This window comes from Dreissena polymorpha, chromosome 5, assembly GCF_020536995.1.
Source record: "Dreissena polymorpha isolate Duluth1 chromosome 5, UMN_Dpol_1.0, whole genome shotgun sequence".
In the NCBI taxonomy this organism is placed as follows: Eukaryota; Metazoa; Mollusca; class Bivalvia; order Myida; family Dreissenidae; genus Dreissena; species Dreissena polymorpha.
In genome coordinates this window covers 100,852,095-100,877,851 of record NC_068359.1, presented here as the reverse complement: position 1 = coordinate 100,877,851, position 25,757 = coordinate 100,852,095, and the positions used below count along the sequence as shown (strand labels likewise).

Sequence of the window (25,757 nt, the reverse complement as noted above, 5' to 3'; positions counted from 1 at the left end):
GAAATGTGACTTCTACAGTGTTTACAAGTTTGTTTGTTTTTTTGACCTAGTGACCTAATTTCTGACCCAGCATGACCCAGTTTCGCACACAGGTGGGACGCGTGTGGTTATGATATTTATTAGTGAAAACATCTTTGAATGATAAATAATCATATTATAACGAAAAATAACTTTTCTGAAAAAAAATATTTCACTATCAAATATATATATAACAAGGTATGCAACTCAAAATCAGCCCAAAACGGGGTGCATCGCTTTGAACAGCAATATCTTCATCAATTGTGCAGCGATTTTCACGATCTCGGTCTTATTCAACGCAGAAATGAATTTCCTTTCTGGAAATGTATATGTCTTGCAATATTTTTACAAATGCTGGGTCAACTTTAAGAAATAACACAATAAAGTGCACCCCCTGGGGGGCCATATTTTTCTTCAAACCATAACCATTTTCCAACTCGGCCTAGCTATTGTTAGAACAGATATTCTGACAAAGCTTCATAAAGCTTGAACCATAAATGTGACTTCTAGAGTTTACAAGGTTTATTAAGGAACAAGGGACAATATTGTCACAAAACCAGGTTTTCAATTTGAAAAAAAAAGTCTGATAAAGGGACACAATTCAAAATGTGTATTGTTAGTGATTGTTCATAGTTAACCCCTTGTGTCAGATTCAATCTATTTTTAGTCGTGGCAACCTTATCCTTGGAGATATCGACGTAATTTTTTTTCGCATGACACACCGTCCAATGATTGTGAACAAATGTACTGAGTAATTTTAAAATCTCACAATGAATGACATAGTTATTACCCGGACAATATCATTTATGGCAATTTCGACCTTTGAACTCAAAGTGTGACCTTGACCTTGGAGATATTGATGAAATTCATTGCTCAAAACACCGTTCAATGATGGTGAACAAATGTGCCAAATTATTTTAAAATCTCACAATGAACCACATAATTATGGCCCGTACAAGCTTGTTCTGCCCCCCAGATCGCCCGCCCGACGACATTTGCCAATTTAATAACCATTTTTTTCCTTCGGGAAACATGGTTAAAAATGCCTTGCCCAGTGGCAGACATGTTTTTAAATGGACCAGAACCATTTTAAAACTAAGCCCAGATATCATATTATTCAAACAAATGTGCTCACTAAGTTTCATGATAATTGAACTTAAAATGTGACTTCTTGATTGCTAAATAGGTTTACTATAGCCATACATGTACATGGAAAAATCAATATCAAACTTAGAAAAAATATTCTAAGTGTCATGAAGATTGGACAATATATGTGACTTCTAGAGGTTAACAAGGTTTAACAATAGCCATATTAGGAAAACTGCCCCGCCACCAAGCAGCCATGTTTTTCAACCAACTGGAACCATTGTCAAATTCGTCCAAGATATCATTGGAACACATGGTCTGACCAAGTTTCATGACGATTGGCAAATAGAGTGCTAACAAAATAAAAGTTGACGACAGATGACTAACAACAGACAAAAGGCGATCACAAAATCTCATTTGCTCAGGTGAGCAAGAAATGAGAAACACATGTGAATGTTTCTTTAACAGTTTTAAAGAGTTTTCATCAAAGCAAAACAAACAATGTTATTTTATTGGTTTTATTTAACGTGGGAACATATATGTAGCAGACACAAATTGGTACAATACTTAAATTTGTTGAAAAACAAAACAATTTATAATCCTTACAAGCTATTCAAACTATTGAACATAATAAGCTATGAAAAGAAAATAATCAACAGTAATCTTCAAAGTTGTGATAAACAAGAACAATAACACAAATCGGTCAATCATTAAGTATAGTAATTGAAGAAATCACAAGACAAGAAAATCCAACAAATTACTTTGAAGTTCTTGCTTCGGTCTGCATCATTAAACAAAGGACTATCCATTGTAAGTAGTGTACAGATGCACAGAAAAAGGAACAATCAATTTTCAATATGATTTAAAAAAACTGTACCAAACTTAAAAAACTACGAGAAAATGTGTATTAGCTGAATAAAGTAATACATACTAGTATTTCTTGACATATACATCGTAATAGTTAAATTATTTAAAACCAATGTTTATAGATCTTCCAACAACAATAGTTTAACTGGGCTAACACATAAGCTATTTATGTGCAACGTGCTTAATTTTAAACCCACATAAATGGCAAACAATGTATTAAAAGGAAAAAAAAGACACAATCATAGCAGAAAAAATTACCACAATCATAAACAGGAAATAAACACTATCATAGACAGGAAAAAACAGATTAAGAAAAAAACACAGTACAATGTCGGTTTTTGTATTTTTCACCATCACCTATCACACCAATAAATCTCAATTAAAAAAAACAACATTAATAATAAAGCAAGATTGAAAAAAAAAAGGGAACAGACTTATTCAAAATCCTTTAGTTTTGTTTTTGTTTTCTTAATCACAAATTTACCATTAATACAAGTATGTGACAACAAACAAAGAAATAATACTTAAGCATCAAGAACTACATATATCTGACAGGACCAACGCCTTCTTGGTTTTGTAATTTTCATAAATTCCAGCAAATGTAGGTGTTAAACCATGTCAGTATCTGAACGTTGACCAACATGTTTTTGGAACATTCAGTATATTGTTGCACTTCAATATTATTATTATGTAAAGAAATATATGGAGTTTGAAAGCACAATAGTTAGACATATACTTGATAATAAATATAACTTTCTGATATACTCTATATAATAATGTAATGCATGCAGTTAGACTAACAGGCCCTGAAAGCAATTTCACGAGTAAGCTTTGTCAATGTAATTTTCAATATATTTTAAATTATACTGGTTATATTCCCAATTATTTAAAAAAATATAACATATTTATTTTATACATGTAATGTTTGAAACTTAATCAACAGACCAATTTTCATAAAAGCATATTCAAATATTAGTAAAAGTATACTTTCTCACATAAGTCAACACAACAGGTTGTTTATTACATATTCTTTGTTATTTAAATTAAAGTTCAAGTCCAGATAACCTCAGCCACACTTTCATGGAAATTTCCTCTGTGTTAAAAGGCCTTTACTCTTCCAATATCAGTTGCTCTAGTCACGCCTTTTTCTTCCCCTCTTCCTGCAACAAGAAACACATTTGTGAGTGGGTGGAACATTTTTATCCCCACTCTCTCGGAGAGAAAAAGTGGGAATATTGTGGTGATGTCAGTCTTTCCGTCCGCCATGGCCACCTGCTCTCCTACACTATTAGCACTAGAACCTTGAAACTTACATACATTGTAGCTATGAGCATATGTGCAATGGTGACAGTGACAGAATTTTGATCTAACCCCTGAGTCAAAAGTTATGGGGGTTGGGGGGGGGCCGGGTCAGAGATTTTCCTGAGACGCGATTCGAAAAAGGCTCATAACTACTCTGTCCCTTCAGATATTGCTTTCATATTTGGTATGCATGTGTATCTCGACAACATCTATCCATGCGCATAAATTTTTGACCCCTGTGACATTGACCTTGAACTTTGGGTCAGTTTTTAGGTTTCGGAAATCTGCGACCACGATTCGAAAAAACTCAGAACTACTGTGTCCCTTCAGATATTGCTTTCATATTAGTATGCATGTGTATCTGGACAACACCTTTCTATGCGCACAAAAATTTTGACCCCTGTGACCTTGACCTTAAACTTGGGGTCAGTTTTCAGGTTTCGAAATCTGCGACTGCGATTTGAAAAAGGCTCATAACTACTGTGTCCCTTCAGATATTGCTTTCATATTTGGTATGCATGTGTATCTAGACAACACCTATCCATGTGCATGCAATTTTTGACCCCTGTGACCTTGAACGTTGGGTCAGTTTTAGGTTTCAAAATCAGCGATTGCGATTCGAAAAGGCTCATACTTCTGTTTCCCTTCAGATATTGCTTTCATATTTGGTATGCATGTGTATCCGGACAACACCTTTCCATGCTTATACAATTTTTACCCCTGTGACCTTGACTTTGGGGTCAGTTTTCAGATTTCGAAATCTGCGACCGCGATTCGAAAAGGCTCATAACTACTGTGTCCCTTCAGATATTGCTTTCGTATTTGGTATGCATGTGTATCCATACAACACCTATCCATGAGCACACAATTTTTACCCTTATGACCTGACCCTGAACTTGTGGTCAGTTTTCAGGTTTTTTTAATCTGCGACCACGATTTGAAAAAGGCTCATATCTACTGTGTCCCTTCAGATATTGCTTTCATATTTGGTACGCATGTATATCTGGACAACACTCTATGGGCATAATTTTTTTTTACCTCTGTGACCTTGAACTTGGGGCCAGTTTTCAGGTTTTGAAATCTATGAATGCGATTCGAAAAAGGCTCATAACTTCTGTGTCCTTTCAGATACTGCTTTCATATTTGGTATGCATGTGTATCTGGACAACACCTTTCCATGCGCATAAAATGTTTAACCCCTGTGACCTTGACCTTGAACTTAAGGTCAGCGTTCAAGTTTTGAAATTTGCGACTGCGATTCGAAAAAGCCTTAAACCTGCTGTGTCCCTTCAGATACTGCTTTCATATTTGGTAGGCATGTGTATCTGGACAAGACCTTTCCATTGGCATAAAAAAAATACCACTGTAACCTTGACCTTGAACTAAGGGTCCGCGTTTAGATTTCGAAATCTATTATGTGGTTATCTACCCAATCAGAAGAAGTGCAAGCATTTTCATCGGACAAAGGAATTTTGTAACAATGAAGCTTGTGTATTGAAAACATGTATATGAGAGAAGAGATAGAATGCAGTCAAGCATAAAAAGCATGAGAAACTCATGGATTAGAGCCTCAAGAATCTGTAAAAGGGCTGAAACTTTCAATTTGTTTACGCTTTTAGACTCATTACTGAAAATCTGTCAAATGTTCAAGTGGGAAAAATGTGAGAAACAATTCAAAGCAAAATGGACTTCGAACAGGCACATCAAAGACAGACATGAAATTCAACATTTCCATTGTTGTGTACAAGATTGGGACAGAAAATTTCTGAGATGCTACTATTTAGTCAACCATTTATCCTCAAAACATATCTTTTCCAAAACAGAAGCAAGAAGATTGGCTATAAGAGAGCATGTTCAGCCATATCATAAGTCATCGCTATGAGGATGACATGTACATAATGGACGTCAGTGAAGTTGATTCAGTATTAGATTTGTTAGGAGAGCAGGATGAGGAGATATAAGGGTATAGATTTTCACTCATTTTTAGGTTATTTTACATTAACTTCTTCATTTCTACACCGAATTACTTCAAATTTATACTGAACATCTCTTATGACAATACCGTCAATCTCAACTATGCATGTCCCCATTACCAACCCTGGGGCGCCCCTGGGTTAAACATGCGGCGTGGGGATACACGTCAGCCTCTGCCGCGCCATTTCTAGTTATCAAGTGTACTAAGATGCTTTCCATAGGCTTATTTTTTTATCTCAACCTTTTTAAGAATTTCTGGCTTGAATGGCCAAACTTATTTCAACTTTCAGTCAATAACTGCTTAATTCAATGACTACCGGTCAATAACTTCTACTTGCAAATGACTTCCAGTTCATTAAAACTGTTTTCAATTGCTGCATATCAATGAGTACTGTTTTCATTCACTGCCTGCCAATTACTACTGCTTTCCAAAACTGCCAGTAAAAAACTACTCCCTTTAATGACAGACAGTCAGACAGTCTATTCTCACTTTGACGACTGTCAAACAATCACAACTACTAGTACTTTCCATGACTACAATTTAATTCCTACTACATTCAATGACAACACATCCATAACTCTAATCAAAATGAGCACAAGGCTGCAAACCATGCATTGGACAATTTTGTACCAGGATTGTTGAGATGCTCAATTTCTTAAGTTGGTGCTTGTAACATTTTCTCAGTCTTAAGTCATAAATAAATACTTTAAATTTACTTGCCCCTACACTAATTTTTGAATATTGCTCATGCTTGATGGTAAATACATGCTCACGTTAATTGACAGAGTTCAATGTTTAATAAAGCAAACACCAACTCATCCCAAGCTACACGGAGTAACCTACCTTGGAAGCAAGGATGATCATAAGGCGACGGAAGATGTTGATAAAGTCCAGGAAGAGGTCAACGCTCTGCCTGCAATTGCAACAAAGATGAACATTAGCCATAATGGTTTCCATATATAATATTATAACTTGTTTATAAAACTGACTTAATCATGATAGTCATGGTAGTCAACATGTCAAATAATCTGCTAACATGTTTTTTCATAACTAACTATAACATGACTAGACGTTTAATATTTTAGGGCACTAAAGTTAAATAAAATATTATAATACATTACTTTCCACCACCCCTCTCCCCCCATTGCAAAGTACCAATTATATCAATGCTGGCATAAGTTTAATAACACCATGACATTGCCAGAACGTAATATATCCTGATTGAGCTATAATTTTACAAATGTAATAAACAGGTTAATGGTCCCAAATATAGTTACAGAGATTTCGGAATTTCATTTAGAAAATTTTATTATATCATACATAGCCTTTTGAAACAAAACATAACCTATATATAAAACTTTAAAGTTTATATCATACTTGACAATCAAGGCTCTATCAGTGCATTTGTACTTACCAGATGTAGTCGTCGTCGCCATGGCGTACTTTCTCAATGATGAGCTGGGTGTCGTAGAGGACAAAGGCACAGAAGAGTAGCAGCCCGCCGTACAGTTGTACCTGTGCAGAGAGCCTTGTTATGTCATTTAACCTCAGAAGTGAAAATGGCTATGTGCAACCAGTTTAAAACCAGAACAGCCAGAGAGTAACCCGCAGTCTGTTCAGATTTTAAGCTGTTTGCTGCTGATCAGTAAATAAGGGTTGGAAATGAATACTTTAAAAGAGGAATCTCGTATAAAAGTTTCAATTTTATTTAATTTTGTAAGGGATAACTAACACATCAAAATGCGTATCTAAGAGGTAAAGAGTTATGTGACTTAAGTTAAAGGGAAACCACTCTTTTATGACTTTATGAAATATTTTTCTTAACCAAACATACATGGATGAAAGTTAGAAAATTTTCGACTCCTTAAAATAAGAGGAGCCAAGAGGCTTCAGGTTTACTGGTGGGCCCAGGGAAAAGAAGATGCCAGATCACCCTTCAGGCTCACTGGTGGCCCCAGGGAAAAGAAGATGCCAGATCACCCTTCAGGCTCACTGGTGGGCCCAGGGAAAAGAAGATGCCAGATCACCCTTCAGGCTCACTGGTGGGCCCAGGGAAAAGAAGATGCCAGATCACCCTTCAGGCTCACTGGTGGGCCCAGGGAATAGATGCCAGATCCCCCAAGTTGCAGAGTCTCATTGGATGGGGGAAAAATCGCGTTGTTTTCACTAATATTGAGCAATTTGTGTTTATGATTCTTTGCTTACAAATACTCTAAAATTGACCCTACAAAAGATTTCAATATTATATTAACTCAGGTTCAACTGGTTACAGGCTCAATAGTGGAGCCAGGCAAAAGCAGGTGCCCGAGGCCCCTAGTTGTTATGTTATTTTCCAAGTACTTACGTTCCATATCATCTGGGACCGGAAGAAAATGTTCATGAAGCCAGCCAAACACAGCCATGACAGACTGGAGAGCAGGAAACCTGAAGAATTAGGCACATTTGTTGACTCAATATTCATGTGAAATAAATGTTGTTTATTGATTGGTGCAGGTGGTTGAACAGGGCAATAGCTGTAAATAAAAGTGAATAATTTGTTTTTATGAATTTAAGTTCTCCACATAAATATCTCACCAAACATTTATTTTGATGTTGAAATATTTTATAATAAGTGCATCTGAGATACAGCCCTGAACAATTACATCATAAAAAACAAGAGAGCCTGAAAGGCCCAAAATCGCTCACCTGAGATAATCATACTGATCATGACCATTTTCAAACTCGTCCGAGACATCCACATAACTATTGTTTTGACAAAATTTCATGATGATAAGGCAAAACATGTGACTTCTAGAGTGTTCACAAGCTTTTTTACTATATAAATATAAGGAAAAAGACCCCCCCCCCTGGTGGCCATGTTTTTTTACCGATCCAAACCATTATTGAACTCAACTGTCCTATCCAGGTGTGGTAGTGCGGTCTACTTCGCTTATGCAAATGAACCGGTCACAGGACGGTTACAAGTTATGTAACTTTGTGAGCACTTATGTAATGCGGAAATATTTATTTGACGAACTCTTATTTCCAGTCAGGATGACTATACTGACTGGTTGTAATTCAATTAACTAAAGGCGTTCAGTCAGGGACGCCTAAATACACATAAGAATTTATTTATAAGTGAAAACCAAGGCAGCTTAAACAAAAATAACAAATTTTTATTCCAAGAACTCGGAAAATGAAGAACAATGACGAAATTAAGAACAGGTACAAGCCAAGTCTAAAGAATCTAAGTATCGTTACAAAAATGAACAACATACAGCAAATACCTTAATGAATGTAAAAAGAAGTTCAAAATCTGTAAAAAAAAAACCTGATATTAATATAAGTTACTGTAAGTCTAGAAAGAGCTTCAAAAATCTAGTTTACAAAATAGGTCTAATTTAATCTAAAGAACAATAGTTACGGAGATTAGGAAACATCAGTGAATCAAATGTAAAAATAAGCAAAAATTACTAAAGTTATTGAAATAGAATAGTCTTTCTAATTTAGAAAATGCCAAATAAAAATAATCTAAATAATAAGAATAATTTAGAAAATAATGCCAAAATGTCTTGATGCTGGTGTTAAAAATAATTTGGAGATTAATTATTTCAAAATTCCAACCTTTTTCAAGAGCTGTTAACTTTTCAAGAAAGCATCAAGAGGTGTTTCAGAGCTTACTCTGCCATTCGCCAAATTAGCCAATGGCTACAATTTGACTTATTTGGCTAAAGAAAATTCTATTTGGCTACAACTTTTTCATCATTAAAACTTATAAAATAGCCCAAAATATAAGAATTTTGCCATAGCAAGGCGAATTTGGCTAAAGAAATTTTTGAGCCAGGGGAAGCCCTGTGTTTTAAATCAGCCAAAACAGCTTATTTTATACAGTTCAGCAGAGATCAATGGCAGAGTAGTCAATTTTCCCTCAGAACAGTGCATTTATCAATGATCAATATCTTCCCAAATTCCAGAGCAGAACTAAAAATAGATTACTGAACCAGGTTAAACAAGGGAGATAAATACTGCATAAATACTGCAAAATCATGTACATGTTGTCTTTCTTTCAGTTATCTCTTAGTTGAAAGGCTTATCATAAGTGTTAATGACTAAAACAGTTATGTTAACTATGAAAATTCTGTGTTTTGAAAAATTACATAATACAGTTAATGTCACATAATATTGACATAATAAAACCAAACTTTACTACACAGGAAACAAATGTTCTGACCAAATTTCATGAAGATTGAGCAAACTAGAAAGTTAACAAGATTTTACTATAGCCATATATAGCCATATAAGGAAAAATGCCCCGCCCCTTGGCAGTCATGTTTTTCAAGCCAAGGTTACCATTTTTGAACTCATCCAAGATATCATTGGGACAAATCATCTGAGCAAGTTTCATGAAGATAGGAAAATAAATGTGGCCTCTAGATTGTTAACAAGGTTTTACTATAGCCATATAAGGAAAAATGCCCCGCCCCTGGCGGCCATGTTTTTCAACCAATCGACATCATTTTCGACTCGTCCAAGATATCATTGGGATGAATCTTCTGACCAAGTTTCATGAGGATCGGAAAATAAATGTGGCCTCTAGAGTGTTAACAAGATTTTGCTATAGCCATATTTAGCCATATAAGGAAAAATGCCCCGCCCCTTGGCAGCCATGTTTTTCAAGCAAACATAACCATTTTCGATCTCATCCAAGATATCATTGAAACCAATCTTCTGACCAAATTTCATGAAGATTGGACAATAAATGTGGCCTCTAGAGAGTGAACAAGGCAAATGTTGACGTCGCACAACGCAGGACGGACAAAGGACGACGGACAAAAGGCGATCACAAAAGCTCACCATGAGCACGTTGTGCTCAGGTGAGCTAACAACAAAGGGCAATAACACTTAAAATAGTACTATAGGGTTATGGTTCTTGTGCATTTCACTTCTCATTGATATCTAAACAAACATGAGGTTTCATTTTGAAATCTTATATAGTTTCTAAGATAAATGTTTGAAAAGTTTGTGACGGTCACATTAAAACAACATTCGCCCATACTTGATTGATGATTATTGAATATATGTTGTAAAGAAAAAGTATTGCTTATAGAAAATCTTGGGGCACACCAAACAATTGAAGGGTCATGGGGTTGTAAGTTAATTGATATTTGCATAAATGTATTTATTACCATTTAAAATGTAACTACATGTAGTTAAAACTTCTTGAAACAACAAAAATACAAATGACAATCAAGAATGGATCAAAAGTGCAGTGCAAAGTCTTATCAGGTAAACTTTCCCATAACAGTTCAATTTCTTACAAGGACAAAGAAAAAAACGTTAAAATTTTAATTCAAACTGAGTTTTTCTAAATCCAAGCATTCTTTTTTTATTCTTAAAAAAATGTATCTCTCTACCTCCCATGTAGAGGAATGTTCTGTTCGTGTTGAAGAGGGCAGCCAGTGAGAAACCGATGAACACCACACATGTCCCCATGAAAGCTGTCATGATGATGCTACAAGCGAAATGGGGAAGTATATTAGATCGAGAAATTAAAAATCATCAGCAACTACAAAACAATCTCCTTTCTGAAAATATATTCAATTGTGGTTTATTTCTTTCAAATTTAAGATTATTGACACTTGTTGATAAGTATGACTACTTAGTTGAGTAATTGTTACATTTTTGAATTTCTTTGGACAATAGAAACTGAATCAATTCAACTATGAGATGGTAAACTTCTGCATACCTTGGATCAATTCTGATGACCATGTCCATTAGAGGTCCTAGGGAAATACCTACCAAACACAACCAGACATTGTATATACAATACTTTTCAATAAATATCTATATATATATATTACATTTGATACAAACGTAAAACGTAAGCTAAGGAAGTTTCTACAGTACTAGAAACAATTTTTGAAGTTATGTGATTTTTCAGATACTTTTGTACATAAAAGCTCTGATATTGGTAATAAAGGGACACAAGTCCCAAGAAATTAAGTTAAATATTATTTTTGTTTTGTTAGCCATGAAACCCACTGCTAATTCTTAATCAAGTTGTATGAGTACCGTACATTCGTGGCCATAAGCAGGGAATAATCTAGAATTTACTATCTTTGGGTCCCTGAACTCGCAGATTTTAGACCAATGAGTCCCAGGCCAAAATTAATGAGTCTACCTTGAAAAAGAATGGGTCCCAAATTGTGAAAGATACCAAATAGTGAAGAAAATATGTCTAAAACACACTAGCTCAATAACTATACTTGCATTAAACTTTTAATAATCTCAAAAACTTGTTGAAACCAAAAAAAATTGAGTTATCACTATCTTGTTTGCCTTCACATAGGCTATAACATTATCTGTTGCATGAATGTAACCTGTTATAACATTTCAACTTGATTCAAATCGATGAAAATTTTATTGTTAACATCCGAATTGCGAGCTTGATGATATTGTTTACGTCTGAATTGCGAGCCGTTGACCTACCATTATTAAAGTTTAGATTTGTTTGTTTTGGATTAAGCTTCAACACCTTATTTCGGAGGCATTTTTTCTGTATTATTTATGACTAAGTTACACAAAGTTAAAGCAGGTTTTTATCCGGGGAGTCGAGAAAATATCATAACACATTCTATTCAAAAGGTCGATTCTAATTGGTTGGTATTATACATCAGCGGCTCAACGAGAGCCAATCAAAAGACTTGCTGGAGTCTTCAAGCCTCATTCAGTTAAACTCAGCATTCATTGCTACACTTTTGACTCATACACAAGATGGTTTGTGCTAATTGTGATTCGCGTATGCATTAACGGATACAGTTCATCAATGCGTCCGAGTGGACGCACATATTTCAAAACGATGCGTCTATTTCGATATTTGTGCATCATAGACGCGGCACGCACATGTAGATTATACCCTGATAAGTTGACCTAAAAACGCTCCCAAAATTGACTTTAAAAGTAAACTCGACTTATGGATGAGGTACTAAATAAAAATAAAAAAATCGGTATTTCTGTGCTGTTTTTTTTTAAAGTAAAAAGTCTCCCGAGCGGACTATCTGCTCATGATATAAACGCTGAAAGTTATTACGTTAAATGGGATAATAATTTTGACATGTGAAATATATATTAAGTTCTAAATAATGAATTATATGGTATAATGATTTTGAACAATGAAATATATTTTTCATGATAATAAATAATTGAAATGTTGAATGTTTTGTTTTATATTCTGATTATTAGTATCCCAAAAAAAACTGCTCGTTCGAAAGCCATCAGAACCATGACTTAAAAGCGTCACTTAAACATGTTCGAGATATTGTGGAAATTTACCCCCTGACTTATGGCAGAGTCAATGTAAAAAACCAAGTTTTTCTAGCCACATTATACCCCTCGACTTATGGCCAAGGTAGACTTATGGCCGCGAATGTACAGTATGATAATTTCAATATGGTTTCTGGTAAACACAATAAGATTCCAGTAAATATGTATGGATTCCCTTTCTTCGAGCAACCAGAAAAAAAAAATGTAAAATCATAAATAAACAGATTTTTAACAGAATACACAAAAAAGTAAAACAATAAGATTTTAATATTAAAGCAGGTTTGTTTTGTAGAATAATTATTTCCACATGCAAAAGCTATTTTAAATAAATTTTTAAAAAGCACCAGAGTTTTTTAACTACTTGTGGCTAAACAGCAAAAGGATTTATAAGTGCCTCCATAGCAGGAACAAATTGCAATCCCTGTATGTGACTTTACGGCAAGGCGTACCCATGAAGAAGGCAAATCCCATGAAGATGCCCAGCCTCTTGGGCTCATTGGCCTTGCTGTGGTGGGTGGCAGCCAGCCATATCATCAGGCCTATACCCGCCAGGGTCGTCAGAAGGCCGCCCTAGAAATCATATTAAGTCTTGTTCTGGGAAAACTGGGCTAAATGCATGTGCAGTGTCATTCCCGATTAGCTTGTGCAGTCAGCACAACCTAATCTGGGACAACACTTCCCACTTCCTGTCAAGTATATACCAACAAGGCAAAACAATCTTACTTTGATTATTAGATGTAAATAAAAATTGTTGCATTATCTTTCTTGCAATAAAAGCCAGGTTATTTGCACCTTATTGTTTTAGCCCCACTAAAAAATGGCAATAGGAGAACCTAAAAAAGGGCAGGGCAACCTCTCAAAGAGGAAGGAAGGCTTGATATTTTCAAAGAGTGGGACATAGAAAATGGAAGCAGCCACCATCCCTGCCATCTTTGGGCCGCACATGTTCTGACAAAGTTTCATTAAGATTGGAAAAAAAAAGAGTGACTTCTAGAGTGTAAACAATGTTTTAATATATTCATATAAGCAGGGGTTTTTCTGCACTGTCTGCGCCTCCGGACAACGGAGGCATTCCCAAAGCAAACGGACCCGTTCCCAATCGAATTTTGATTACATATTTCCCAATTCCAAAAAAAATAATTCTTTCAAAATCGTAAAAAGTAAACATAATTTATAACGAAAGAGTGACTTCCCTTCACGCGACGTAATTAAGCCTTTAGCGACTCAGATTTTAGCAGGTGTATTTGTCGGATGCTTCTGCCAACATTGACAGCGATAAGGTTCGAACTGTTCCGCATTATAACAAGTATATAGAGCCGCACAATACACATTCTAGTCCAAATCTGTAGACGCTTATTTTCAAGCATGGCTTCCCATAACGATAAGTACTACAGCAGTGTTGCATTGGAAAAGGGATCGACATACGGCGGTGTAGATTTGTTGGCTTTGATGGTGCTAATGTAATGAGCGGTGAAGTATCAGGTAAAATGATATAGTCGTTAAATAAATTAATAATGTAGCAGTAAAATTAATGTTTTGTTAAATGTAACTGGCTTGCCTATTGTGGCTATGAGTTGAAGAATCCAATTGGAAATAATAACATTTTATTTGTATGTGTAGTTAATTTCTGTCTAATGTTATTTTAAGAAAGCAAAGAAAAATCATGCTGTGACTTGTGTGACTTACTTACCTGTTACCAGTGTTTGTTTTTGAAGACAAAATAACAAATAAAAACATGTTTTTTTGTAAAACCACCTACTTATTTAAGCATGATAAAATTCCCAATTTGACCGTTTCATCGACTCGAAAATTCCCAAAATGGACAATTTTGTCGATAAAAATTCCCAATTTGGTCAGACTCCTTTTCCCAAAATAGGCAGAAAAACCCCTGATAAGGAAAAATGCCATGCCCCCTGGCGGCCATATTTTTTAACGCAAGTTATCGCAGGATCCAGAAAAGTGTGACAGACGGAGCGAAAACCATAAGTCCCCTCCGGTGAAACCGGTAGGGGACTAAAAAGTTTACCCCACCTGGGATCGAACCACTGACAATTGTATTATGAACCAACTCGGTAATTTCTGATGATACTGATAACAAAAATATTGAGTTGTGATAATAGCATAATCGGTGTTGCTATAAATATATTATCGGTTAAATAAACTGCCGCAACACCCCTTAAAAAGGTTTTATGATAGCCATATATGGAAAAATGCCCCGCTCCCTGGGGGCCATGTTTTTCAACGGTTGATAACCATTTTTAAACTCATCCAAGATATCTTTAGAACAAATGTTCTGAACAAGTTTCATGAAGATTGAACAATAAATGTGACTTTGAAGGTGTCACCAAGGTTCTAATACAGCCGGTAAAAGAAAAATTCCACGTCCCCTGGCGACCATGTTTTTCAACAGACTAGAACCATTTTCTAACTCATCTAAGATATCATTAGAAATTATCTAACCAAGTTCATGAAGATTGAACAATAAATGTAATCCCTAGAGTTTTAACAAGGGGTTTAACTTACGCCATATACACTGTAACTCCAATATAATGCGCTCCGTTATAACGTTGTATCCAAAATAACGCCGGGGATGCTTGGATTCCGGTTTTTCTTCAACCTTCCATTTCTGATTCAAATCCATGTTATGCAACTTCATGTGTTTTCAAAAAATTCAAAGATGGTGGCTATCACATCTTGATTGCTTTATTCCACCATCCGTTTAACCGATTTTTATTGCTAAGAGGTTCAACGAAACCAACAGTTAATTTGTGTTAATATGTTGTGTAATGTCAATAAAGGTGTGAACAACTCTCGCATCAGTGTTTATTATATGTATTCCCCATCAGTGCAGTTCGGTGCGCTAATTTCAATAAGGTAACAGCGCCCCAGATAAGCTGCGTATCTGCGTCTTTCACCCTATTAAAATGTTTAAAAATGCAAAGAAATACAATATCATGCGTATTGAAAACGCAACCAATTTTACTTTTACGCAAATTCGTCAAATTTGGTGCGTACGATTAAAAAATGCTTTGCTCATTTTTGGTATTTTCTCTTTGAAATTATTATCGTAACGCGGTGACGCTTACATTCAGCAAGCTCAGCAAACGGTCATAGTTATTCAAACGCTATGCGGACTGGATTTTATTGTTAAATTAAGCGTCTGACCAAATTATTTACGACGACAAACATGCGTTTTCAATCTGACTTAATTCTTCGCTCATTGTGCATGTATTTGTAAAGCGTCTGTATGTTTAGTTTCTATTACGATGCGAAACAAAACTGGCTAAGAGAGGTCGAAGAACGTCCGAGATTGTTGCGCCAAAATATTAGCCGATCACAAACTTTTTCGAATCAATAAAGCAAGAGCCAATAAGTGCCGAATCATTCGTGCTATCGGTTTTGTTAGAAACTGTGTATACAGCAGTTGAGTTGACATCCAAAAAACATAATGGAAAGTCTGTGACTGAACAATCCTGTCAAAAGTATAAAAAGGCATGTCCTTGGTTAGAAATTGTCGACATTTTTTTAAGTTTATATCATGGACAGTTTCAAGGATTAAAGATATTACGAAACATAATTTTATTAAAATTTATGATGATAGTTTACAGTTCTATTGAATCAATACAAGTGTGCAGCGTCAACAGAAGTAAATCAGCAATTATTTTAAGGTATGCATTTTTATTACTCATTTCACTCTATTTGAAGAATGGAATCACCCTATTTTTCAAAATCAATGGGTGAAAACCCTATTTCCCAAATAATTATCTGGGGCACTGGGTAAGTGCAAGCAGTATATTTATCAAATTTAAGTTTTTCAAAATGAGTAAAACATTCTTACTTTGATATTATTGCAGTTTGCCTGTTTTAAAGGAGCGGCTGTAAAATATACTACGCACAGTAAGTACAAAACACGTTTTGCTAACATTTCATTATCATTCTAGTGGCGAATGACAACACTGTTACACAGCATGGTAATAAACAGGACCTATATTATGGGCTATACTTTACCTGTTTTTATAGCCTCCTGAAATAAATGACCTCAAAACTTATAATGCTGTCCGTTTAAAACGCGGTCGGCCGGTCACATGGCTTGAATTTGAACCCCGTCATCTGCGTTAAATTGGAGTTACAGTGTATATAGCCATATAAGAAAAAATGCCCCGCTCCCTGGCTTCCATAAATTTCAACCAACCAGAACCATTTTCTCTTGCAAGATATTGGGACAAATCCTCTGACAACAAAAATCAGACCAAAATGTGGTCTCTAGTGTGTTAACAAGGCAAATGTGAACGATGCAAGACAGACGGCGGACAACTGACAAAAGCCGATCATAGCAGGGGGGAGTGAAGGCATAAAAAAAAGGAAGCGGCTGCCATATCCCTGCCATTTTGCTTTAGCTAAATCTCCCCAGCTACTCACAGATATGAGCCCAGCCACGACATGGACGTAAGCTCCAGCAGCTGCTGCCAGCATGGAGATACCCAGGGTGCCATAGATCTTCTTCAGGTGTTTCTGTACCTTTCTCTCTCTGAAATAACATTATATGAGCCGAGCTGGTTGAAAACTGGGCTTAATGCATGCATGTGAAGGCTCAGATACCTCCCAGACACTCAGATACCTCCCAGACACTCAGATACCTCCCAGACACTCAGATACCTCCCAGACACTCAGATACCTCAGGGGTGGCGAAATCTCAAAAAACTATACTTGTCCACGGACAACCATTTAGGAAATTTACCTTGTCCGTTGCTGAACTACACTTGTCCGTTAATGTTTATATAAATTATAAACGCATTTTTTGATTAATGTAAAACAATGTGGAATATACCAAAATGAGTATGATTTGCTAGTTTTGTTTATAGTTGTATTTCAATAGTACATACATTATAGCAGTATATTATAAACAATATAAAGACTTTCTAAAACTTTTAATATTGCAAAGCTAGTGTTATTAAAACGTGTTGAACATAAGTACATCGTAATCTTAACAAATTAAACTAGTTCAATATGTCGACCTCATCAGACTGAGGCTCTGCGCCGCTAGTGGTAGCAATTTGATTATCATCAACTGGTAACCATTGAAAATTTGTGAGCCAAGTTTCTTGAAAAGTTCTGGTGCGTTTACTTAGATCATATTTTTTATCATAATCTTTCTTAGTTTTTTTGGGGAGGTGGACTGCTCAAAGCTTGGGGTTTCTGCTCTGTTGTTGAAGATTAAAAAAAACTAAATGTTCCATTTTCACCATTAAAGTCGTCTTAAATAACAAGGTAGACCGTGTTTTGATTATCTTACTTTAATACTTTTTATTTCCCTCTGATTGTAAAAATATAGAAACCAGTCTGTACACTGTCTAACAGTCGGGCGGAATGTTTAAAATGCGGCATGCTCCTTGTCTCTTATAGAATAAGGGAGATCACTGCTCAGGAGAGTACCCGTATTTTAGATTGATTGCTCCGCAAATAGCACTGACAATGTAATCGCATGTCAACATCCGGTTTTGTAAAACTTAATTACGGCTTTAATACAATGTATTTTTTTGTAAACCTGGACCCGACTTTTAAAAAACTTGTTGTCCACGGACAACTTAATTGAAAAAAATCAGTTGCCCAGACAAGCAAATGTACGACTCGGGCAACTCGGACATTTGATTTCGCCACCCCTGTACCTCCCAGACACTCAGATACCTCCCAGACACTCAGATACCTCCCAGACACTCAGATACCTCCCAGACACTCAGATACCTCCCAGACACACAGATACCTCCCAGACAGTCAGATACCTCCCAGACACACAGATACCTCCCAGACACTCAGATACCTCCAAGACACTCAGATACCTCCCAGACACTCAGATACCTCCCAGACAGTCAGATACCTCCCAGACACTCAGATACCTCACAGACACTCAGATACCTCCCAGATCAGCCTGAGCATACTTCAAAGGCTAATCAAGGATGACACTTTCCGACTAAAATGGATTTTTGTTTACCAAAAACTTTGGGAAGTTGCTTTAAACAAACAAAAATCCATTTAAGCGAAGTGAAGTCCCTGATTAGCATGCATTAAGGCCTGTTCTCCCAGAACGTGGTTAATTTGCTGTCTGGAAGTTAATCGTGAGTTTGCAGAAGTTTAACTTATCTCATTTCAGTCATAAAAATTTGACTTAAAACTAACTTGAATTACTTCTTACCATCACAAATGATTGATATTGAATTAATTTTAGAAATATTACATACCAAAGGTACGTAAAAGGCCAGTTTCAAAGTCAACAAAATGTTAACTTTCATAACAAGGCTAAGCTATGTAATGCGCATTATCAAGAACCACTGTCGGTGTTTTTTCGCCATTTTGTGATCGGGGTGGATTTGGAAACTTTGTGTCACTTGATTAAGATTGGGAAATAGGTCACCTGATGTTACTGTTTTTTTCTAACTTTATATTGACACAAGTGTTTTCAAATTATATCAACTTAGGTCCCACAAATTCGAATGGACAGGGAGATAACTTAAAGCTGGGATGAATTAAAATGTGGAAATTTCCAATACAAAATATTCTGCCGGCAATTGACTTTGGACAAACAAATAGACTTTAAAGACTAACCTCTATATTATTATTGAAACAAATAATTTGACCATGTTTAATGAAACATGAAGATGATGAAGACAATGAAAGTGGCTCATAGAGAGTTACCAAGGTTAATGTTGATGATGCGTAATTCACAACGAACGTATGGGAATAATAAAAGCTTATTTGACTCCTGATTTTCATAATGTATTGAAAAATTTCTGCTTGTTTCAGGTCTAAAGTTATTACATATGAACTCAATGCTTTTTTCATGGCGTTATGATGGCGCCTTTACGGCTTTAGCCCCTAAATAACTGTTCAAACTTGTAAAGAGTCGCATATTTCTACAAATTGTGAATAACGATACAAATGGGTAGAGATCTGTGTGTGGATTATCCCTCTGTTTATCCTAAATCACATAACAAATTTTTCCTGAATGATGGATATACGAGTCGTGTTCTGGGAAAACTGGGAATAATGCCTGTCCGCACAGGCTAATCAGGGACGACACTTTCCACCGATTTTTGCTAAGAAGAGATTTCATTGAAACAAATAAATGCCATAAAAGCTGAAAGTGCCGTGTTATTGGCTGATTCAATTTGTGTATTTTATGTTTTGTAAGATGCTATTTAACCCTCTTACACTTAGATAGGTATTTTTTTTGCATTTGTAGTCCATCATAAAGTAAATTTAATTAAAGACTAATTTCAAGATTCAAGTTTTAAAGGCTTCATTTCCAACCCTTAGATACTGATGATCAGCATACAGTATAAAACCTGAACAGCCTGAGAGTTACTTGCAGGCTGCTCTGGTTTCATGCCGTTGCACATTTTCACTCGCCTCTGAGTGTGAAAGGGTTAATTGGCTGTGTCAATTTCATGCCAGACAGATAAAAAAGTATTGGTGTATACATGTACCTCACAAAATATACTTTGTTAATAACAGATTATTTTTTTTTTCTTTAGAACATTTTGCAAGTTATATAAAACATACTGAATTATCAATTATAGCAGAAATTGTCCCCTCTGAGAACAGTTACTTGCAGCGATTTTTTGTGTCCAATTGGGAAAAGTACCCGTACCGGTCCAATTGGGAAAAATTAAATTGAGTCGTGAAAACCCTCAAATTGGGAAAAAATTGAGTCGTGAAACCCTCAAATTGGGAAATCGATGTATTTGATTTTATGCTCCCAAAAACTTTTAAATTGATAACTAAGTGTTTTTAAGCTGTCAATATTATATTTACCTAGGTTCAAACCATAGAGCTGCACAGGGAAACTAACAAAATGTTGCATTTCCCCCCCAAAAAAAACATTTTTTTTTACCTTAAATTGGGAATTTTTTGGCCAGCAATTGGGAAATTTGTAGTTTTTTCGTAATTGGGAAAGTGCAATTTACAGGTACTTTATAAAGAAGGAAAAAAATCGCTGACTTGGACTATTATCCTCCAACTTGTCCAACTTCCAAGGTTGTCTTTCATTGTAATAACCGATTAAACCTAGTCCATATAAACGGACTCCCAGAGCCTTTGATAATTTTTGCTATGGCGGCTCTGGCAGTCCATATGCACCCTTTCATAAACATGGGTGCAGTTCAGCGCACGGAATCCGTGCCCTTCACGAAACAGACGTCTTTCGAGACAAATTGAGGAAAATAATGAATAAACTTCATAAACTTGTTAAATTTACTTGAATGGCAACCTACCGATGTTATCCTTTGCATGCACCCAATAAAAACATGACGATGTTTCAAACACTTTTCTCACTGACATTTTTATGTTTAAATTTGAAACAGTGTATTCTGTATTGAATACCACATCGTTATCGACTTTAATAGGCTCCATCACATAGCCCGGCGTGCAAAATATTGGTGCACTGTGACCTAACTAATATTGGGTCAATTTTCCAATATGGTGGATACAGCGTACGAAAGAAAAGTCAATAAACAGCAATTATTTCTTGCTTTAATGGTACCATTTGGATGAGTTTGAGGTTTAGACAGGTAAACTGTAATAAGTTCTTGCAGTTTCAGTGTTCTTAACCCTTGCATTGTTGATAACATTCTGCACCCATGGACAAGAGAGAGCGCATTGCAACTCTCAGCAACACTTGGGTTATAAATCTGAGAGTTGGAGGGATTATTGCAACTAGATTAAACCAATCAGGATTCACGGGAGACAATAATGGTAAGATTGGTACAGCTATACAACAATTTACAAGTAAGAAGTGCGATTTTGCTTATAAATATTTAATCCATTATAAGAATATTCTAGAACACTATGATGACACAGATACAATCTAAAAACGAAACTGGTTGAGAACTGGAAATTGATTCAACAAGGAAGAACATAAAGTGGTTAAAACTTTTTAATTTATCAATAGCTGGGCAACTTTACAATATCAAACAAATCAACAATGTGTATTAGTATAATTATATTATAAAATCATTTCATAACATGCACCTAATACTTACAAATGATCGAATTTAAACAGTGCATCTGGAAACAGTCCTTGTGTGGTCGCCATTTTTGTTTTGGATAATGACGTTGCCTTCCGCTTGCGCTTGAGCTGTTTCTAAAAATAGCCTAACTGATATCGTAGCCACAACCAATCAACCACTCGTAATCTACCGGTAAATGGAGACGATAAGGTAACACCAAGGTCGACGTGTCCTAATTATTCAGAATGGCATGTTACAACTTGTTATGCATCAAGCAATTATATTAATATTAACAAGAAATATCTTTAAAAAAGATATACGTTGTTGATAGTTCAATGAATGAGATCAAGGATAGCGAATGTCTTTTTTCTGTGCAGTTCTTAGCTGCATCACGGTATCGGGTCCGTTCGCCCGAGTTACACATTCGCCCTGGGTCCGTTCGCCCTGGGTTCGTTCGCCCTATATTATCATTTCCATATCGGGGTATGAACACAATGTACACAATATAAAGTGCATCATTTATTATTTTATATATAAGCTGTATATATTAAATTTATAAATTGTTTGTACATTAAAATGTGTATTATAATCATTAAGATTATGAGATTTTGAGTGTAACTTCTTGCGTTGTTTATGGTTCTTTCATTCAGCAATATATAACCACCGTCTGTCGGATTATCTATATTCTTGTAATCTTGTCGATCCCTGCATAGGCAAATAAATTTAAAATTCATATAAACATCAATAAATCTCAATAAAAACATCATCAATATTCAATTTACTAAACTGATCAATTTCCAATAATTCTCGCGTGTAATGCGCTGTGTGAAGTAGCAACTGGCCTTTATTGATCGTTGTCGATTAATTAAGAGATTAAAGAGATAATGGTCTGTGTTAATTGATTGATTGAGTGTCGTTTTAACCTAATTTAGTTAACATTGAGAACAATTACTAAATCATATAGAAATTAGTTATGTAGAATATGATTATTAAGTTGAAACTATTATCCTAAAGAGTATACTAAATATTGATGCAAGCATAAATCATGTTTATAAAACAGAACTGTTATTTTTTTTTTTAGAAATTATCTTTAATATGATTATTAGCGTATGATTAAGTAAATAAACATAAATTATGTAAATGAAACAGAGCGGTATATTTTAAATTGTGTAGAAATTGGCCTCAAAGAAAATGTTCAATTATAATAAATACATTAAGGTATAAGATTATTATTATTTAATTATATAAATATTAAAATGGTAAGCAGCGCAACTTAAAGGCCAATTTCGTAAATTATGAAAACGGTCTCCAAACGGAGAGATAAAATGTCAATTTATATTATAACCTCAGTCGATTTCGTCCGCTGCATCACACGCAGTACGGGATGTTACGCGGAGTTTTCGCGGCTTATTTTACATTATTACATATTGCTGGTCATAAACCTATAGATACAAAACAGAAAACCAAAAGAACAATGGAAGTGAAATTAAAACATACGAGTCAACCGGCCACACGAGAAGTATCCGTATTTATAGGCGCGTTCTTCGAACAAACCTGTTTTAGTGGTTTGTCGGGCATTGCTATTTGATTCGATTATTAACAGTATCGATAATCATCGCGCACATGCTTAATACATTGGTCAATATGGTGGAATAATTATTGTAAAATTAGTCAAAAATAATATTTATCATTGTATTGTTGAAAACACATTAAGAATCTACATATTTCTGGTCTAAAGAAAATTCCAGGACACCTAGTTCACGGATAGCGTATTTATTATATAACTATTATTTTACTGGCCGCGAACTCCGGTGATAACCTGTATATAAACTCTGACATTCATACACTGGCCGCGAATTGACCCGATACCTCGCGGGTTGAAATGCAATGTATTAAAGTGAGGCCTCGCTTCCACTGCTCTTATACTTATACATGTTAACATGTTGACAAGAATATGGAAGTAAGTACTAAATATGAGAACATAGCCTTTAAGTATAAACGCATTGCGCTGGTAATTCTCCGAAAATAAAAGGTGCACGCACAAACTGTATTGATGTCGAGAATTGAGTGTAAAACTGTTCTATCTATTAAGCATTTTCATTAGAAATAAAATTGTTTCATGCAGTAAAACAGTGTTACAAAGACGCGGATATGTTTCCAATGTTCTGGTGGTATACTCAAATCAGCCAATGGAATAAATGAAGTGTATTCATTCGTACCTAGCCGCGGGAAATTTTATTTGAATTTTATTGGACACTTACAAAGGTCAGGTAAGGTGAAAAGCTGGCTTAATACAGCTTACGCCGAAAAAAATAACAAAAACGCATCATATATATCAGACCACTCTTACCGTCGAGGTTATAAATCTTGGGTAAGGGAAAGGTCTACATTGGGAAATAATTTTTATTAAGGAAGCACTTAGCTCGACAACGCACAGCTACTTTCACTATGGGCGGTGCACTTATATACATTAGTATGGCCTAATTTTATTAAACACACCCCAAACGGAACTTTTGTTTTCAAAAATTACGTTTACGCGGCCAAAACATATTGATCAGTGTACACTAGTGCAGCGTTATAACACAAATGCAGGTTTAAATAGATCTAGTTAACATAAGCTATTTGCTCAAAGATATGTCTATAATACAAATTGATAAATCTGTGATTATAATCTTTGAGCAAATAGCTCATGTTAACTAGATCTATTTAAACCTGTATTTGTGTATATGCCAATATTGAAAGTTGTTTCATTTCTATCAGGATTCTTGCATTTTTGAACTTCAATATATAGTATATTTAATAACACCATTACTCTAACACACATTTGGTAGATGTTTTCCGAAAGTTTCATCAGCTACATTTTTTTTTCAAGATAAGTTACTTTAAATGAACAAACCTATAGATCTCCTTTTTCATAAATCTATGTTGACCCAAACAACAATTATTTGATATTTTTTTAATGCATGATAAGAACCAATAAAAATTGTATGTTTTGTTTCATAAAGTCATATAGAAGTTAAGGGAAAAAAATAAGTTAGAACAGCTTGCCTTTTAGAGAAAAAAACAACACAAATGTTCAGACTATTTTTAATAAACTTCAAAACATACCACATACTTTGAGGTAATATATCTTAAATTAACATAACACACACTTTTAAACTGCACAGGCAACAGTAAACAGTACTTCAGTATTTCTACAAACATCTGTCTTGAACATATTATCTTAGTATATCACTTGAATGACTGGGACTTAATATTGGTATTGTGCCGTCCATTACCCACAACTGTCCGGTCCATAACAAAACCTTTGTAGCAGAAAAACAATGCACCCATTCAAACAATTTACCAAAAATACCTACTGGAATCAAACTATAAGTAAACTACGAGTATAATACTGCAGATAAAGGTATTGATACCAATATAAAAACTATGTACAGCAACATTATTATAACTGTTGAATAAAACATCGCCACAATCTGGGCTAAAATTACAAACACACAAATGTTGAACTAGTAACACATGTTTAAACTGTTTTAGAACAATATATGTAGCTTTTAAAGGGTAAAACAGCTATAATACAAAATAATAAACTCCATGTGACAATTGTTCTTCAGATCGATTATATCTGTCCCGTACATTACCATACAGGTATAATTGCAATAGCATAAGATTTGGTCATTGTCACACCAAAATGTAATCCAAATCATTTGAAAAAATCACTGCTGCTTGTGATGGTGACCATATTTCTGCAAACACATCAATACAATGTGCATGTAACTTCATGAAACAACAATGCAGTTATCAGTGTTAACACTTTGTGTAAGCCGGTAAGTTATTCCCCATGTACTATTTTCAATACATATTCTGGCACAGAATACACTCGACCAGCTTTCGTTGTCGTCTGCGGCTCCTCGATCACCGCAACAATGTCAGTCAAATCTCTCAAGATCTTATCTCCCTTGGCTAGCCACCTGAAACATCCTTTACGTTTCCCTGAATCAGTCATAAAGTTTATGTAATATGTGCCATCAGGGCAGATTTCAACCACTTGTCCAATATAGTTGTTGTCATCGTACCGCTTAACAACAAACGCACCGTCTTCAATGTCGAAAGAGCAAACTGGACGTGCACTTGCTTGTTGCTCACACGCATCTGTGATTTTGTCGGATATTTCTTGCCCTGTATGATCAGAAGTGCTACTTGTG

The 25,757-nt window shown here is 35.3% G+C and overlaps 1 protein-coding gene across 1 annotated transcript; it reads right to left on the bottom strand.

Moving 5' to 3' along the window:
* Positions 1–1,720: 1,720 nt before the first annotated feature.
* On the bottom strand, positions 1,721–21,743 carry LOC127881579 (bax inhibitor 1-like). Its single transcript, XM_052429557.1, has 9 exons — positions 21,586–21,743; positions 16,970–17,078; positions 13,000–13,120; positions 10,974–11,022; positions 10,642–10,739; positions 7,593–7,672; positions 6,663–6,763; positions 6,092–6,161; positions 1,721–3,131 (listed from the first exon to the last, which is right to left on the bottom strand). The coding sequence occupies exons 1-9, from the start codon at positions 21,636–21,638 to the stop codon at positions 3,108–3,110; spliced, it is 705 nt and encodes a 234-aa protein (XP_052285517.1). The 5' UTR covers positions 21,639–21,743; the 3' UTR covers positions 1,721–3,107.
* Positions 21,744–25,757: the final 4,014 nt, after the last annotated feature.

What these genes read in the sequence shown, in the direction of transcription:
- LOC127881579 (XM_052429557.1), bottom strand. Translation starts at nt 21,638, where the DNA reads ATGGCGACCACACAAGGACTGTTTCCAGATGCACTGTTTAAATTCGAT. An exon ending in TCGTGGCTGGGCTCATATCT is followed by an intron (nt 13,121 to 16,969) that starts GTGAGTAGCTGG and finishes TATGATTTCTAG; the next exon opens with GGCGGCCTTCTGACGACCCT. An exon ending in AACATTCCTCTACATGGGAG is followed by an intron (nt 7,673 to 10,641) that starts GTAGAGAGATAC and finishes CTAATTCTTCAG; the next exon opens with GTTTCCTGCTCTCCAGTCTG.